Below are 15,942 nucleotides of genomic sequence, written 5' to 3'. Positions count from 1 at the left end.
ACAGCTGGTATAACCTGGGCATCTTCTGTATATAATTATATATGTACTGCTGGTATAACCTGGGTATATCTTGTATATAATTATATATGTACAGCTGGTATAACCTGGGTATCTCCTGTATATAATAATATATGTACTGCTGGTATAACCTGGGTATATCTTGTATATAATTATATATGTACAGCTGATATAACCTGAGCATCTTCTGTATATAATTATATATGTACTGCTGGTATAACCTGGGCTTCTCCTGTGTATAATTATACATGTACAGCTGGTATAACCTGGGTATCTCCTGTATATAATTATATATGTACAGCTGGTATAACCTGGGCTTCTCCTGTGTATAATTATATATGTACAGCAGGTATAACCTGGGCATCTCCTGTATATAATTATACATGTACAGCTGGTATAACCTGGGCATCTTCTGTATATAATTATATATGTACTGCTGGTATAACCTGGGTATATCTTGTATATAATTATATATGTACAGCTGGTATAACCTGGGTATCTCCTGTATATAATTATACATGTACAGATGGTATAACCTGGGCATCTCCTGTATATAATTATACATGTACAGCTGGTATAACCTGGGCATCTCCTGTATATAATTATATATGTACAGCTGGTATAGCCTGGGCTTCTCCTGTGTATAATTATATATGTACAGCTGGTATAACCTGGGCTTCTCCTGTGTATAATTATATATGTACAGCTGGTATAACCTGGGCATCTCCTGTATATAATTATATATGTACAGCTGGTATAACCTGGTCTTCTCCTGTGTATAATTATATATGTACAGCTGGTATAACCTGGGCTTCTCCTGTGTATAATTATATATGTACAGCTGGTATAACCTGGGCATCTCCTGTATATAATTATATATGTACAGCTGGTATAACCTGGGCATCTCCTGTATATAATTATACATGTACTTTTGGTATAAACGAGTGAACCAGAATCTTGAGCTGTATCATAGGTGTTTTGTGTCTGATAATCAGGAGGATCGTGTTTCCTATTTACCTCTAGCTGAGTTTGCGGAGAATTATCGTTCTGGCAGGTCCCTGTTCTCCGGGGCATACGGTTTTGTTCTTCAGGAGTTCCTGAGGAGCAGCGGCTTTCTTCATCTATTACATCTGTGTGGAAAAGTGTCCTTAATAATTTGAGGAAGATGGGGTCGAAATATAAGAGTGTGGCTGATCGCAGTTGCTTGGTGGGTCTGGCCCTGTCACGAGCGGGTCACGTCCTCCTGGGAGATCTGGGGCTAGAAGATCACTACGTATTGTGAATCACTATATCTTCCATTTAGCCGACGTCTTTGTGTTTCATATTAAATGGATTTAGTTTCCTTTGGTGCTGAAGAGGTTAACAACCCTTTCTATGCTGGTTAGAAACTTGCAGCTGCGTCTCACCTGACCTGGTCATTTCCTCTCCCTATATAACCTAGCCAGATCTTCTCTTCCTCGCCAGTGAAAGCTTTCATTCCTAGCTCCTTGGAGACGCTGTGGTGAACTGGAGATTGTTGTTGCTGCTGGAGATTGCTGCTGTTTTTGTGTGTCTGCTTTCCTCTTTGCCCTATTCCCGTTTCCTGGGTACATCCCTATCCCTCCCTATATTCCGCTCTACCTTTGGTGAGTGTTTTATATGTTTCTTGCTTTCTGTTATCCCTGCTTTTCTCACTAACATATCTGTTCCCACACCTCCTGGGACAGGGGAGGGGACAGCTTAGGGAATAACAGGAGAACAGTAAGGCACGTGGCCCAAGCCTCCTCACCCTCAGAAGTACCCAATCTCATACAGTCACTGTGGGACAGGACCTGTGTGTTGGTGATTGGGTGCGGTTATCCTCGAAGAACATTAAGGTGAAGGTTCCTTCTTGGAAAGTGCGACCCTGGTTCATCGGCCCCTATAAGATAGTTACCGTCATTAATCCTGTAGCTTTTCCACTGCTTATCTTTTGCGCGCCGAGCTGACGTTTTTATTAATACAATTTTCCAAAAATGCCCCCAAACCTGATCCAAGTAAGAAAGTGAGTGGAGAAAGATGGCCGCCGCGTTCTCCATGGATTGGTTGGTCTGGGTGTAGTAGGAGGAGTCTGACTCCCTGTGCAATAAGTCTGTAGTCATTGGACAGAGCAGCCTAGAGGGCGGTACGTGATTTGTCACGTGACCACGCCTAGGCATCCCAGTGTGTATGGAAACAATTTGTGGGCGTAGTCTGTGAGTGACGCTAGGACAAGGGCGGAGTTAGTTAAAGAGACTCATAGGAGGCGAGAGGCGTGGTCAACAGACTGGGCGGCTCCTGTATCGGGCGGGCGGGGTGTTTGAGGGAGGACTATGCTGGAATATACCATATTGGAGGCGTGGTGTTTAGGTGCGTTTTGCATAAAGGGGCGGTGCGAGCTGTCTGATTGACGTAATGTGCCCTAAACCATAACAAAGGGGCGTGGTCATTATGGTGACTGACAGGCAGTGTGGGTGGGCTTTGCTTTTGAGTGGGTGGAGTCAGCACCGTGAGTGGCGGGATAGCGGGAAAGCGGTAAATACGGATCCCGGTGGCAGGTCCGGCGGGAGCAGGATGGCGGCTGCCGGGGGGATCGGCTGGTTCGCGGGAGTGTCTCTGGTGCTGTACCTGGCGGAGCGGGCGGCGGGTGAGTGTGATAGTCCCCAGAGCTGAGCGCGGAGTCCCCGCTCCTCCGTCCGGCCGCCGCGTAGGGGGATGGGAACATCTCTGCCACTTGTACGGAATTCCAGGGTCCTCTCCGCAGTCGGGGTCCCGGGCCTCCTCCGGGCAGATCACCGCCTGATGCAAACTCTTATCCTGCGCGTGTGCATGAGACCCTGCTGCTGCCGGAGACTGGAGGCGAGGAAACCGGCTCTGCTGTGCCCGAGTACCAGCGCAGGGGCGTGACCCGGCTCTCCTGTGCCCGAGTACCAGCGCAGGGGCGTGACCTGGCTCTCCTGTGCCCGAGTACCAGCGCAGGGGCGTGACCCGGCTCTCCTGTGCCCGAGTACCAGCGCAGGGGCGTGACCCGGCTCTCCTGTGCCCGAGTACCAGCGCAGGGGCGTGACCTGGCTCTCCTGTGCCCGAGTACCAGCGCAGGGGCGTGACCCGGCTCTCCTGTGCCCGAGTACCAGCGCAGGGGCGTGACCCGGCTCTCCTGTGCCCGAGTACCAGCGCAGGGGCGTGACCCGGCTCTCCTGTGCCCGAGTACCAGCGCAGGGGCGTGACCCGGCTCTCCTGGGCCCCCAGTACCAGCGCAGGGGCGTGACCTGGCTCTCCTGTGCCCGAGTACCAGCGCAGGGGCGTGACCCGGCTCTCCTGTGCCCGAGTACCAGCGCAGGGGCGTGACCCGGCTCTCCTGTGCCCGAGTACCAGCGCAGGGGCGTGACCCGGCTCTCCTGTGCCCGAGTACCAGCGCAGGGGCGTGACCCGGCTCTCCTGTGCCCGAGTACCAGCGCAGGGGCGTGACCCGGCTCTTCTGGGCCCCCAGTACCAGCGCAGGGGCGTGACCCGGCTCTCCTGTGCCCGAGTACCAGCGCAGGGGCGTGACCCGGCTCTTCTGGGCCCCCAGTACCAGCGCAGGGGCGTGACCCGGCTCTCCTGTGCCCGAGTACCAGCGCAGAGGCGTGACCCGGCTCTCCTGTGCCCGAGTACCAGCACAGGGGCGTGACCCGGCTCTTCTGGGCCCCCAGTACCAGCGCAGGGGCGTGACCCGGCTCTCCTGTGCCCGAGTACCAGCACAGGGGCGTGACCCGGCTCTCCTGTGCCCCAGTACCAGCGCAGGGGCGTGACCCGGCTCTCCTGTGCCCGAGTACCAGCGCAGGGGCGTGACCCAGCTCTCCTGGGCCCCCAGTACCAGCGCAGGGGCGTGACCCGGCTCTCCTGGGCCCCCAGTACCAGCGCAGGGGCGTGACCCGGCTCTCCTGTGCCCGAGTACCAGCGCAGGGGCGTGACCCGGCTCTCCTGTGCCCGAGTACCAGCGCAGGGGCGTGACCCGGCTCTCCTGTGCCCGAGTAGCAGCGCAGGGGCGTGACCCGGCTCTCCTGTGCCCCCAGTACCAGAGCAGGGGCGTGACCCGGCTCTCCTGTGCCCCCAGTACCAGAGCAGGGGCGTGACCCAGCTCTCCTGTGCCCGAGTACCAGCGCAGGGGCGTGACCCGGCTCTCCTGTGCCCGAGTACCAGCGCAGGGGCGTGACCCGGCTCTCCTGGGCCCGAGTACCAGCGCAGGGGCGTGACCCAGCTCTCCTGGGCCCGAGTACCAGCGCAGGGGCGTGACCCGGCTCTCCTGTGCCTGAGTACCAGTGCAGGGGCGTGACCCGGCTCTCCTGTGCCTGAGTACCAGCGCAGGGGCGTGACCCGGCTCTCCTGGGCCCCCAGTACCAGCGCAGGGGCGTGACCCGGCTCTCCTGTGCCCGAGTACCAGCGCAGGGGCGTGACCCGGCTCTTCTGGGCCCCCAGTACCAGCGCAGGGGCGTGACCCGGCTCTCCTGTGCCCGAGTACCAGCGCAGGGGCGTGACCCGGCTCTTCTGGGCCCCCAGTACCAGCGCAGGGGCGTGACCCGGCTCTCCTGTGCCCGAGTACCAGCGCAGAGGCGTGACCCGGCTCTCCTGTGCCCGAGTACCAGCACAGGGGCGTGACCCGGCTCTTCTGGGCCCCCAGTACCAGCGCAGGGGCGTGACCCGGCTCTCCTGTGCCCGAGTACCAGCGCAGGGGCGTGACCCGGCTCTCCTGTGCCCCAGTACCAGCGCAGGGGCGTGACCCAGCTCTCCTGTGCCCGAGTACCAGCGCAGGGGCGTGACCCAGCTCTCCTGGGCCCCCAGTACCAGCGCAGGGGCGTGACCCGGCTCTCCTGGGCCCCCAGTACCAGCGCAGGGGCGTGACCCGGCTCTCCTGTGCCCGAGTACCAGCGCAGGGGCGTGACCCGGCTCTCCTGTGCCCGAGTACCAGCGCAGGGGCGTGACCCGGCTCTCCTGTGCCCGAGTAGCAGCGCAGGGGCGTGACCCGGCTCTCCTGTGCCCCCAGTACCAGAGCAGGGGCGTGACCCGGCTCTCCTGTGCCCCCAGTACCAGAGCAGGGGCGTGACCCAGCTCTCCTGTGCCCGAGTACCAGCGCAGGGGTGTGACCCGGCTCTGCTGTGCCCGAGTACCAGCGCAGGGGCGTGACCCCGCTCTCCTGTGCCTGAGTACCAGCGCAGGGGCGTGACCCGGCTCTCCTGGGCCCCCAGTACCAGCGCAGGGGTGTGACCCGGCTCTCCTGTGCCCGAGTACCAGCGCAGGGGCGTGACCCCGCTCTCCTGTGCCCGAGTACCAGCGCAGGGGCGTGACCCGGCTCTCCTGTGCCCGAGTACCAGCGCAGGGGTGTGACCCGGCTCTCCTGTGCCTGAGTACCAGCGCAGGGGCGTGACCCCGCTCTCCTGTACCCCCAGTACCAGCGCAGGGGCGTGACCCGGCTCTCCTGTGCCCGAGTACCAGTGCAGGGGTGTGACCCCGCTCTCCTGTGCCTGAGTACCAGCGCAGGGGCGTGACCCGGCTCTCCTGTGCCTGAGTACCAGCGCAGGGGCGTGACCCGGCTCTCCTGTGCCCGAGTACCAGCGCAGGGGCGTGACCCGGCTCTCCTGTGCCCGAGTACCAGCGCAGGGGCGTGACCCGGCTCTCCTGTGCCCGAGTACCAGCGCAGGGGCGTGACCCGGCTCTCCTGTGCCTGAGTACCAGCGCAGGGGCGTGACCCCGCTCTCCTGTGCCCGAGTACCAGCGCAGGGGCGTGACCCGGCTCTCCTGTGCCCGAGTACCAGCGCAGGGGCGTGACCCGGCTCTCCTGTGCCCCCAGTACCAGCGCAGGGGCGTGACCCGGCTCTCCTGTGCCCGAGTACCAGCGCAGGGGCGTGACCCGGCTCTCCTGTGCCCCCAGTACCAGTGCAGGGGCGTGACCCGGCTGTCCTGTGCCTCCAGTGCCAGCACAGGAATGTGAAGCGCCCCAATCACTGGGGATGATAATGGGAGTTGTAGTACTTGGGATCTTTTCTTGCTCAGCTCTCAGTGCACACAGCAGTTTCCAGGCGTCATCACTCTCCTTTTTCACGGCCTCCCGGCAGCTTCATCGGGATCCGGTGTTCTGGCCTCTTTGTGGTGAAGCATCCGATACATAATAGATGAGAGCGGATTTATTATCTACAGAGTCTGGGATAAAGTGACAGGTCCTGAGGTCACAAGACGGGGACACTGCCACTCACAGGGAAAGCAAATGTGCAAGGAGGGCGGTATTATACTGCCTATATTCTGTACATAGGAGCAGTATTATAGTAGCTATATTCTTGTACATAGGGGCAGTATTATAGTAGTTATATTCTTCTACATAGGAGCAGTATTATAGTAGTTATATTCTTGTACATAGGGGCAGTATTATAGTAGCTATATTCTTGTACATAGGAGCAGTATAATAGTAGTTATATTCTTGTACATAGGGGGCAGTATTATAGTAGCTATATTCTTGTACATAGGGGGCAGTATTATAGTAGTTATATTCTTATACATAGGAGCAGTATTATAGTAGTTATATTCTTGTACATAGGGGGCAGTACTATAGTAGTTATATTCTTGTACATAGGAGCAGTATTATAGTAGTTATATTCTTGTACATAGGAGCAGTATTATAGTAGCTATATTCTTGTACATAGGGGGCAGTATTATAGTAGCTATATTCTTGTACATAGGGGGCAGTATTATAGTAGTTATATTCTTGTATATAGGAGCAGTATTATAGTAGTTATATTCTTGCACATAGGGGGCAGTACTATAGTAGTTATATTCCTGTACATAGGGGCAGTATTATAGTAGTTATATTCTTGTACATAGGAGCAGTATTATAGTAGTTGTATTCTTGTACATAGGGGCACTATTATAGTAGTTATATTCTTGTACATAGGAGCAGTATTATAGTAGTTGTATTCTTGTACATAGGGGGCAGTATTATAGTAGTTATATTCCTGTACATAGGGGCAGTATTATAGTAGTTATATTCTTGTACATAGGAGCAGTATTATAGTAGTTGTATTCTTGTACATAGGGGCAGTATTATAGTAGTTATTCTTGTACATAGGGACAGTATTATAGTAGTTATATTCTTGTACATAGGGACAGTATTATAGTAGTTATATTCTTGTACATAGGGACAGTATTATAGTAGTTATTCTTGTACATAGGGACAGTATTATAGTAGTTATATTCTTGTACATAGGGACAGTATTATAGTAGTTATATTCTTGTACATAGGAGCAGTATTATAGTAGTTATATTCTTGTATATAGGGGCAGTATTATAGTAGTTATATTCCTGTACATAGGGGCAGTATTATAGTAGTTATATTCTTGTACATAGGGGCAGTATTATAGTTGTTATATTCTTGTACATAGGAGCAGTATTATAGTAGTTATATTCTTGTACATAGGGGCAGTATTATAGTAGTTATATTCTTGTACATAGGAGCAGTATTATAGTAGTTATATTCTTGTACATAGGGGCAGTATTATAGTAGTTATATTCTTCTACATAGGAGCAGTATTATAGTAGTTATATTCTTGTACATAGGGGCAGTATTATAGTAGCTATATTCTTGTACATAGGAGCAGTATTATAGTAGTTATATTCTTGTACATAGGGGGCAGTATTATAGTAGCTATATTCTTGTACATAGGGGGCAGTATTATAGTAGTTATATTCTTGTACATAGGAGCAGTATTATAGTAGTTATATTCTTGTACATAGGGGGCAGTACTATAGTAGTTATATTCTTGTACATAGGAGCAGTATTATAGTAGTTATATTCTTGTACATAGGAGCAGTATTATAGTAGCTATATTCTTGTACATAGGGGGCAGTATTATAGTAGCTATATTCTTGTACATAGGGGGCAGTATTATAGTAGTTATATTCTTGTATATAGGAGCAGTATTATAGTAGTTATATTCTTGCACATAGGGGGCAGTACTATAGTAGTTATATTCCTGTACATAGGGGCAGTATTATAGTAGTTATATTCTTGTACATAGGAGCAGTATTATAGTAGTTGTATTCTTGTACATAGGGGCACTATTATAGTAGTTATATTCTTGTACATAGGAGCAGTATTATAGTAGTTGTATTCTTGTACATAGGGGGCAGTATTATAGTAGTTATATTCCTGTACATAGGGGCAGTATTATAGTAGTTATATTCTTGTACATAGGAGCAGTATTATAGTAGTTGTATTCTTGTACATAGGGGCAGTATTATAGTAGTTATTCTTGTACATAGGGACAGTATTATAGTAGTTATATTCTTGTACATAGGGACAGTATTATAGTAGTTATATTCTTGTACATAGGGACAGTATTATAGTAGTTATATTCTTGTACATAGGAGCAGTATTATAGTAGTTATATTCCTGTACATAGGGGCAGTATTATAGTAGTTATATTCTTGTACATAGGGGCAGTATTATAGTTGTTATATTCTTGTACATAGGAGCAGTATTATAGTAGTTATATTCTTGTACATAGGGGCAGTATTATAGTAGTTATATTCTTGTACATACGAGCAGTATTATAGTAGTTATATTCTTGTACATAGGAGCAGTATTATAGTAGTTATATTCTTGTATATAGGAGCAGTATTATAGTAGTTATATTCTGTACATAGGAGCAGTATTATAGTAGTTATATTCTTGTACATAGGAGCAGTATTATAGTAGTTATATTCTTGTACATAGGAGCAGTATTATAGTAGTTATATTCTTGTACATAGGGACAGTATTATAGTAGTTATTCTTGTACATAGGGACAGTATTATAGTAGTTATATTCTTGTACATAGGGACAGTATTATAGTAGTTATATTCTTGTACATAGGAGCAGTATTATAGTAGTTATATTCTTGTACATACAAGCAGTATTACCCCCACTCCACAAACTCACTCACCCTCGCAGAAATCTCAAACATCTCAACTTACAATCACTCTCTGAGTCCCTTCTCCCTCTCACAGACATAGCCTCCCTTCATGACACAGATGCTGCTGCCACTTTTTATAACACCACAATAACAACCACACTCGATTCGGCCGCCCCACTCATGCATAGTAAAACTCGTACAATTAACAGGCAGCCCTGGCTGACCAGCCTGACCAAAGAATTGAGACGGGCTTCCAGGATTGCTGAGCGGAGATGGAAGCGATCCCACTCTGCCGACCACTTCACTGCATACAAGCAGTCCCTCGCCAGCTTCAAGTCCACGCTCACTGCCGCAAAACAAACTTACTTCTCATCCCTCATATCCTCCCTGTCTCACAACCCTAAACAGCTTTTCAACACTTTCAATTCTCTACTCCGTCCCCCCGCACCTCCTCCCTCCCCCCTCATTTCTGCTGATGACTTCGCCTCTTTCCTTAAACAGAAGATCAATACGATCAGAGAAAGCTTTGGCCCACAGCGCCCACTGCCCCTCTTAGCTGCTCAACCCTGCTCCTCCAAAACCAGCTTCTCCACCATGACAGAAGATCAGCTCTCCACCCTCCTGTCAAGATCACACCTCACCACCTGCACGCTTGACCCGCTCCCATCCCACCTCATCCCTAACCTTTCCACGGTCTTCATCCCAACCCTAACACACCTCTTCAACCTCTCACTCACAACAGGTGTCTTTCCCTCATCCTTCAAGCATGCCAAGATCACACCCATCCTCAAAAAGCCCTCCCTCGACCCATCCTCTGTGTCTAGCTATCGCCCAATATCTCTTCTCCCTTATGCCTCCAAATTGCTGGAGCAACACGTCCATCTTGAACTGTCCTCCCACTTCTCCTCCTGCTCCCTCTTTGATCGGTTACAATCAGGCTTCCGTTCCCATCACTCAACTGAAACTGCCCTAACTAAAGTCACCAATGACCTACTAACTGCCAGGAGCAAGCGACACTACTCTGTCCTCCTTCTCCTGGACTTGTCTTCTGCCTTTGACACTGTTGACCACTCCCTTTTGCTACAAATCCTCTCATCCCTTGGCATCACAGACTTGGCCCTTTCCTGGATCTCGTCATATCTGACAGACCGAACATTCAGTGTCTCCCTCCCCCACACCACCTCCTCACTTCGCCCCTTGTCAGTCGGTGTTCCTCAAGGCTCTGTTCTAGGACCCCTACTCTTCTCCATCTACACTTTCGGCCTGGGACAGCTCATAGAATCCCACGGTATGCAGTACCATCTCTACGCTGACGACACGCAGATCTACCTCTCCGGACCTGACCTCTCCTCCTTGCTTACCAAAATCCCGCACTGTCTGTCTGCCATTTCAGCCTTCTTTTCTGCTCGCTTTCTACAACTGAACATGGACAAAACAGAATTCATCATCTTTCCCCCATCTCACTCTACCCCTCCACCAGACCTATCCATCAATGTCAATGGCTGCTCACTATCCTCAGTCCCACAAGCCCGGTGCCTCGGGGTGATCCTCGACTCTACCCTCTCTTTCAAGCCACATATCCAAGCCCTTGCCTCCTCCTGTCGTCTCAAACTCAAAAATATTTCCCGGATCCGTGCTTTCCTTGACCGCAACACTGCAAAAACGCTAGTGCATGCCCTTATCATCTCCCGCCTCGACTACTGCAACCTCCTACTCTCTGGACTCCCCTCTAGCACTCTGGCACCACTCCAATCCATCCTACACTCTGCTGCCCGACTAATCCACCTGTCCCCCCGCTATTCCCCAGCCTCTCCCCTGTGTCAAGCCCTTCACTGGCTTCCTATCGCCCAGAGACTCCAGTTCAAAACCCTCACACTGACATACAAAGCCATCCACAACCTGTCTCCTCCATACATCTGTGACATGGTCTCCCGGTACTTACCTACACGCGACCTCCGATCCTCCCAAGACCTCCTTCTCTACTCCCATCTCATCTCTTCTTCCCATAACCGCATCCAAGACTTCTCCCGTGCTTCCCCCATACTCTGGAACTCTCTACCCCAACACATCAGACTTGCGCCTACCATAGAAACCTTCAAAAAGAACCTGAAGACTCATCTCTTCCGACAAGCCTACAGCCTGCAGTGATCCTGAAGTTACTGAACCGCCGCGCAACCTGCCCTACCCTCTCCTAGTGTTTCATCACCCACCCCCTGCAGACTGTGAGCCCTCGCGGGCAGGGTCCTCCCTCCTTATGTACTCGTGTGCCTTGTTATCTGCTCATGTTTAATGTATTTGTCTATATTTGCCCCGTATTCACATGTAAAGCGCCATGGAATAAATGGCGCTATAAAAATGTATAATAATAATAAATAATAATAATAATAGTTATATTCTTGTACATAGGAGCAGTATTATAGTAGTTATATTCTTGTACATAGAGAGCAGTATTATAGTAGTTATATTCTTGTACATAGGAGCAGTATTATAGTAGTTATATTCTTGTACATAGGAGCAGTATTATAGTAGTTATATTCTTGTACATAGGAGCAGTATTATAGTAGTTATATTCTTGTACATAGGGGCAGTATTATAGTAGTTGCAGTTGTGGTCAACAGTTTACATACCCGGCAGAATTTATGCTTTCTTGACCTTTTTTCAGATACTATGAATGATAACACTAAAACTTTTTCTCCACTCATGGTTAGTGGTTGGGTGAAGCCAATTATTGTCAAACTACTGTGTTTTTCTCTTTTTAAATCATAATGGCAACTGAAAACATCCAAATGGCCCTGATCAAAAGTTCACATACCCTGGTGGTTTTGGCCTGATAACATGCACAGAAGTTGATACAAATGGGTTTGAATGGCTACCAAAGGTAACATCCTCACTGTGACCTGTTTGCTTGTAATCAGTGTGTGCATAAAAGCTGAGTGAGTTTCTGGAATCCAGACAGACTCGTGCATCTTTCATCCAGCCACTGACGTTTCTGGATTGTGAGTCATGGGGAAAGCAAAATAATTATTAACGGATCTACGAGAAAAGGTATTAGAACTGTATAAAACAGGAAAGGGATACAAAAAGATATCCAAGGAATTGATAATGCCAGTCAGCAGCGTTCACACTGTGATTAACAAATGGAAAATCAGGAGATCTGTAAAAACAAAACCAACAAAAATGTCATCCACAACTACCAGGAAAATTGTTTGGGATGCAAAGAAAAACCCACAAATAATATCAGCTGAAATGCTGAACTCTCTGAAAACTAGCGGTGTGGCTGTTTCATGATGCACAATAAGGAGGCACTTGAATAGAAATGGGCTGCATGGTCGAGTCACCAGAAGAAAGCCATTACTGCGCAAATGCCACAGAGTATCTCGCCTACAATAAACAAGACAGCCCAGAGACAAGCCTCAAAACTTCTGGAACAAGGTGATTTGGAGTGATGAGGCCAAAATTGAACTTTTTGGCCACAACCATAAACGCTACATTTGTAGAGAGATCAACAAGGCCTATGATGAAAGGAACACCATTCCTACTGTAAAGCACGGAGGTGGATCACATGTTTTGGGGATGTGTGAGCTACAAAGGCACAGGAAACTTGGTCAAAGTTGAAGGAAAGATAAATGCAGCACGTTATCAGCAAATACCGGAGGCAAATTTGCACCCATCAGCCCGGAAGCTGCGCATGGGACGTACTTCTAACAAGATGACAAATCCAAAACACAAGGCTCACTTCACTTCCCACTGCGCTCGCATTGACATCAGAAGTTATTAACGTGAAGTAAGTTAATTGGCTGTGAACTCGCAGGACCTGTCTGACGGCACCGCCAGCAGGAGAACTTTCCCTCAGACAGGGAATAGGAGTTCACAGGAGACACTGAGCAGACTCTGCTCAGTGTCTGCTGGATGACAGGCTGTATGGTCGCATCTTGCAACCATGCAGCCTGCCATCTAGATGTAGCAGAGCTGGACCTGTCATTGGACAACTGGATTAGCAGCATCTCCGCAGAAAGGTGAGGAATATCGTTGTTTTTTATTTTTAACTTTTTTGCGGATGACAAGGGCGTCGGTGGAATGGACGAAGTCGTAAGTATGGTTTAACTCAGATTTATTAAAGGAGTCTGTGTCATTCTTTCAATTAAAAGATTTAATTCTGGGTGTCTGTGTTTTCATACAATGTGACTATGGGGTTAGTAATGGGCGTGTTTTATTGACACCTCTCCATTACTAACCTCTGGGTTTGATGTCACCTTACAATACAAAGGTGACATCAACCCCCCCAACTAGTAAGTGTGTAGAGCGAGGCTAAGTGCCAGATTTGGTGCATCTTAGCTATGTTCCTTTTCTGGGGTGGTTGAGAGCTGATGGTTTTTAGCCTGGGGGGGGGAGGTCCGTATCCATGGCTCCTTAATATCGGCCTGCAGCTGTCTGCATATCCTTTGCTGGTTATTAATTATAGGCCCTACGTCATTTTTTTTTCTTTTTTCAAAGTTCCCCTATTTTAATAGCCAGTCAAAGCTAAGTATACAGCTGTGAGCTGATATTAATAGCCCGAGAAGCTCCATGGGTATGACCCCCTTCCCAGGCTATAAACATCAGCTGTAGCTGTCGGCTTTCCCTCTGCTGGTTACAAAATTTACACAGGAGCCCACAACATTTTTTTTTTTTTTTTTTTCAGAAAAATTAATCTTTTATTAGTTAAATACATGTACAGTAATTTGCACACACACTGTACTAATTGTATTTGTCACTTGCATTTATTCATTGGATACTAGGTGTGGAGAATCGGATTGTCCTTGCATTACTCGTGCGACTCTCGGCAGGGAGACTCAGACCGATATTTCATACATACGCTGTGACTTCGGCCTTATACTGGTTTCCTGATGGTGGTTGTTGTGTTTTCTCCGCAGAATGTGCGGCGGTCGCTCACTACTTCGTCACTGCGCAGTTCCTCTGGGCGGGATGGACGCTCGGTTTGCTCTTTCCTGGATGTGTGATACAGGCGATCAGTTTGGTCTGGTTTCGGGCTGACGGGCACCACCATTGCTTCTTCCTGAGTCTCGCTCACATCCTGCAGCTTGGGATCCTGAAAAGGTAGCGGAGATGGCCGAGCCTGATGCCGGGGGTCCTCCTGGGCTGGATGGGGTCTGAGGGCTGATGTCATGACAGTAAAAGTGGAGGATCTGCCTGCAGCCACCACTAGGGGGAGCTCACTGCAGACGGATTCCTTATTGATAGCAGAGCTATAGATTTGTACACAGTCGGCTCCCTCTAGTGGAGGCTGCAGGCAGCACCAATACTGTCATTAACCCTTTCTATTATGGTTCTGCCTCCCTACTGCCACAAAAAAGTAAGTTTAGACAAAATGATTAAAAAAAACAAACATAAAATATTATCCCCTAGGTAAGTTCTGCAGTCGATGTATGTCAGATGTGTGCCTATGGGGCTGACGCAGGAGCAATACGCCCAAATAATGTAAAAAAAAAAAATTATAATTATATTTTAAACCAATTTATTTTTCATTCTCTTTCTAGTAGTAACACCACATTTATATAGGATTTTTTTTTTTTTCGCATCACTGCTGGCCCATACAGCACTAAGAATGTTTTTAAAATTATGTATTTGTTACTTTCTCATAATATAAATAATCATAAAGGGAACCCAAAAATAAACAGACAGGATTCTTTTTTGTTTTTTTTTCCCCTTACAATTTCGTTTTTCCATACATTGTATGGAATTGTGTCATTGATGACTAGGACTCGTCCTGCAAAAAGAAATGTAAGTGCCCACTATTGTGATGGATGTGAGGATTTTGAAGGAGGAGCAGTTTTCGTTGTAGAGGTAGAGGGTCCGTGGTCGGGGGGTCTCCGCTCCTCATCGGTTTCTCTTTCCTTACAGACACGTGGATTCTCTCCGACTTGTTCTCAGGGAAAAAGGTGAAAGCGCAAACGAGGAGCAGGATCTGGTGACGAAGCAGGGAGACCTGTCGCTTCTCCGGCTGATAGAAGTCTTACTACAGGCCCTGCCCCAACTGCTCCTGCAGACGTATGTGTACATGACCCTGGACCGCACGGACGTCTACGCAGGTTCGTTATCTCCTGGAGGAGACCTCATAGCCCCTTTATTGGTTATACTATTCTTGCTGATTCCTCTAGGCAGAGCCCTCCATATTCTTTAGATGATGCAATTATTGCTGTGACCACTAGGGGGAGCCCTTCATATTCCCTTCTTTGGATGATGCAATTATTCTTGTCACCACTAGGGGGATCCCTCCATATTCCCTTCTTTGGATGATGCAATTATTCTTGTCACCACTAGGGGGATCCCTCCATATTCCCTTCTTTGGATGATGCAATTATTCTTGTCACCACTAGGGGTATCCCTCCATATTCCCTTCTTTGGATGATGCAATTATTCTTGTCACCACTAGGGGGATCCCTCCATATTCCCTTCTTTGGATTATGCAATTATTCTTGTCACCACTAGGGAGAGCCCTTCTTATTCCCTTTTTTAGATGATGCAATTCTAGAGAATTGCATAGAGAATGAAGTGCTCCCCCTATGTGATGCAATTCTAGCTTTCATCATTAGGGGGAGCCTTCATATTCCCTTCTTTAGATCATGCAATTCTTGCTGCCTCCATTAGGGGGAGCGCTTCATATTTTTTTCTATGTGATGCAATTATTCCTGTCAACTCTAGGGGGAGCCCTCCATATTCCCTTTATGTGATGCAATTCTAGCTTTGACCACTAGGGGGATCTCTGCACACAGAGTTACTCAGTTCAGTACATGCTGTATATAGCTGTATACCATCAGCTGCACATTATTACCGGGCCCCTAAAAGAAGTTTGACTATGATTATTTTTCCTGTGTTTTGTGTTGCAGTGTGCTGCGCCCTGCTGTGCCTCCTGTCCCTCTCCTGGGCGCTGGTCTCCTTCAGTCACTTCCTCTGTCTCCTGAGGCCGGGGCACCTCTGTTTACCTTGGGCATCGGTGCTGTGCCAG

General features: G+C 48.7%; 1 protein-coding gene across 1 annotated transcript in view; it reads left to right on the top strand.

Moving 5' to 3' along the window:
* The first annotated feature begins 2,518 nt into the window (after nt 1–2,518).
* Nucleotides 2,519–15,942, top strand: part of XKR5 (XK related 5) — a 21,154-nt gene continuing 7,730 nt past the window's right edge. The window contains exons 1-4 of the mRNA XM_069728362.1: nt 2,519–2,662; nt 13,850–14,033; nt 14,838–15,025; nt 15,824–15,942. The exon at nt 15,824–15,942 is cut by the window's right edge and continues 91 nt beyond it. Coding sequence (XP_069584463.1) covers nt 2,590–2,662; nt 13,850–14,033; nt 14,838–15,025; nt 15,824–15,942 — 564 coding nt within the window. The 5' untranslated portion in view covers nt 2,519–2,589. The remainder of the gene's footprint in view (nt 2,663–13,849; nt 14,034–14,837; nt 15,026–15,823) is intronic.

Source organism: Ranitomeya imitator, chromosome 5, assembly GCF_032444005.1.
Source record: "Ranitomeya imitator isolate aRanImi1 chromosome 5, aRanImi1.pri, whole genome shotgun sequence".
NCBI classification, from domain to species: Eukaryota; Metazoa; Chordata; class Amphibia; order Anura; family Dendrobatidae; genus Ranitomeya; species Ranitomeya imitator.
Note: the sequence above shows the minus strand (reverse complement) of the source record. Positions and strands in the feature narration are given on the sequence as shown.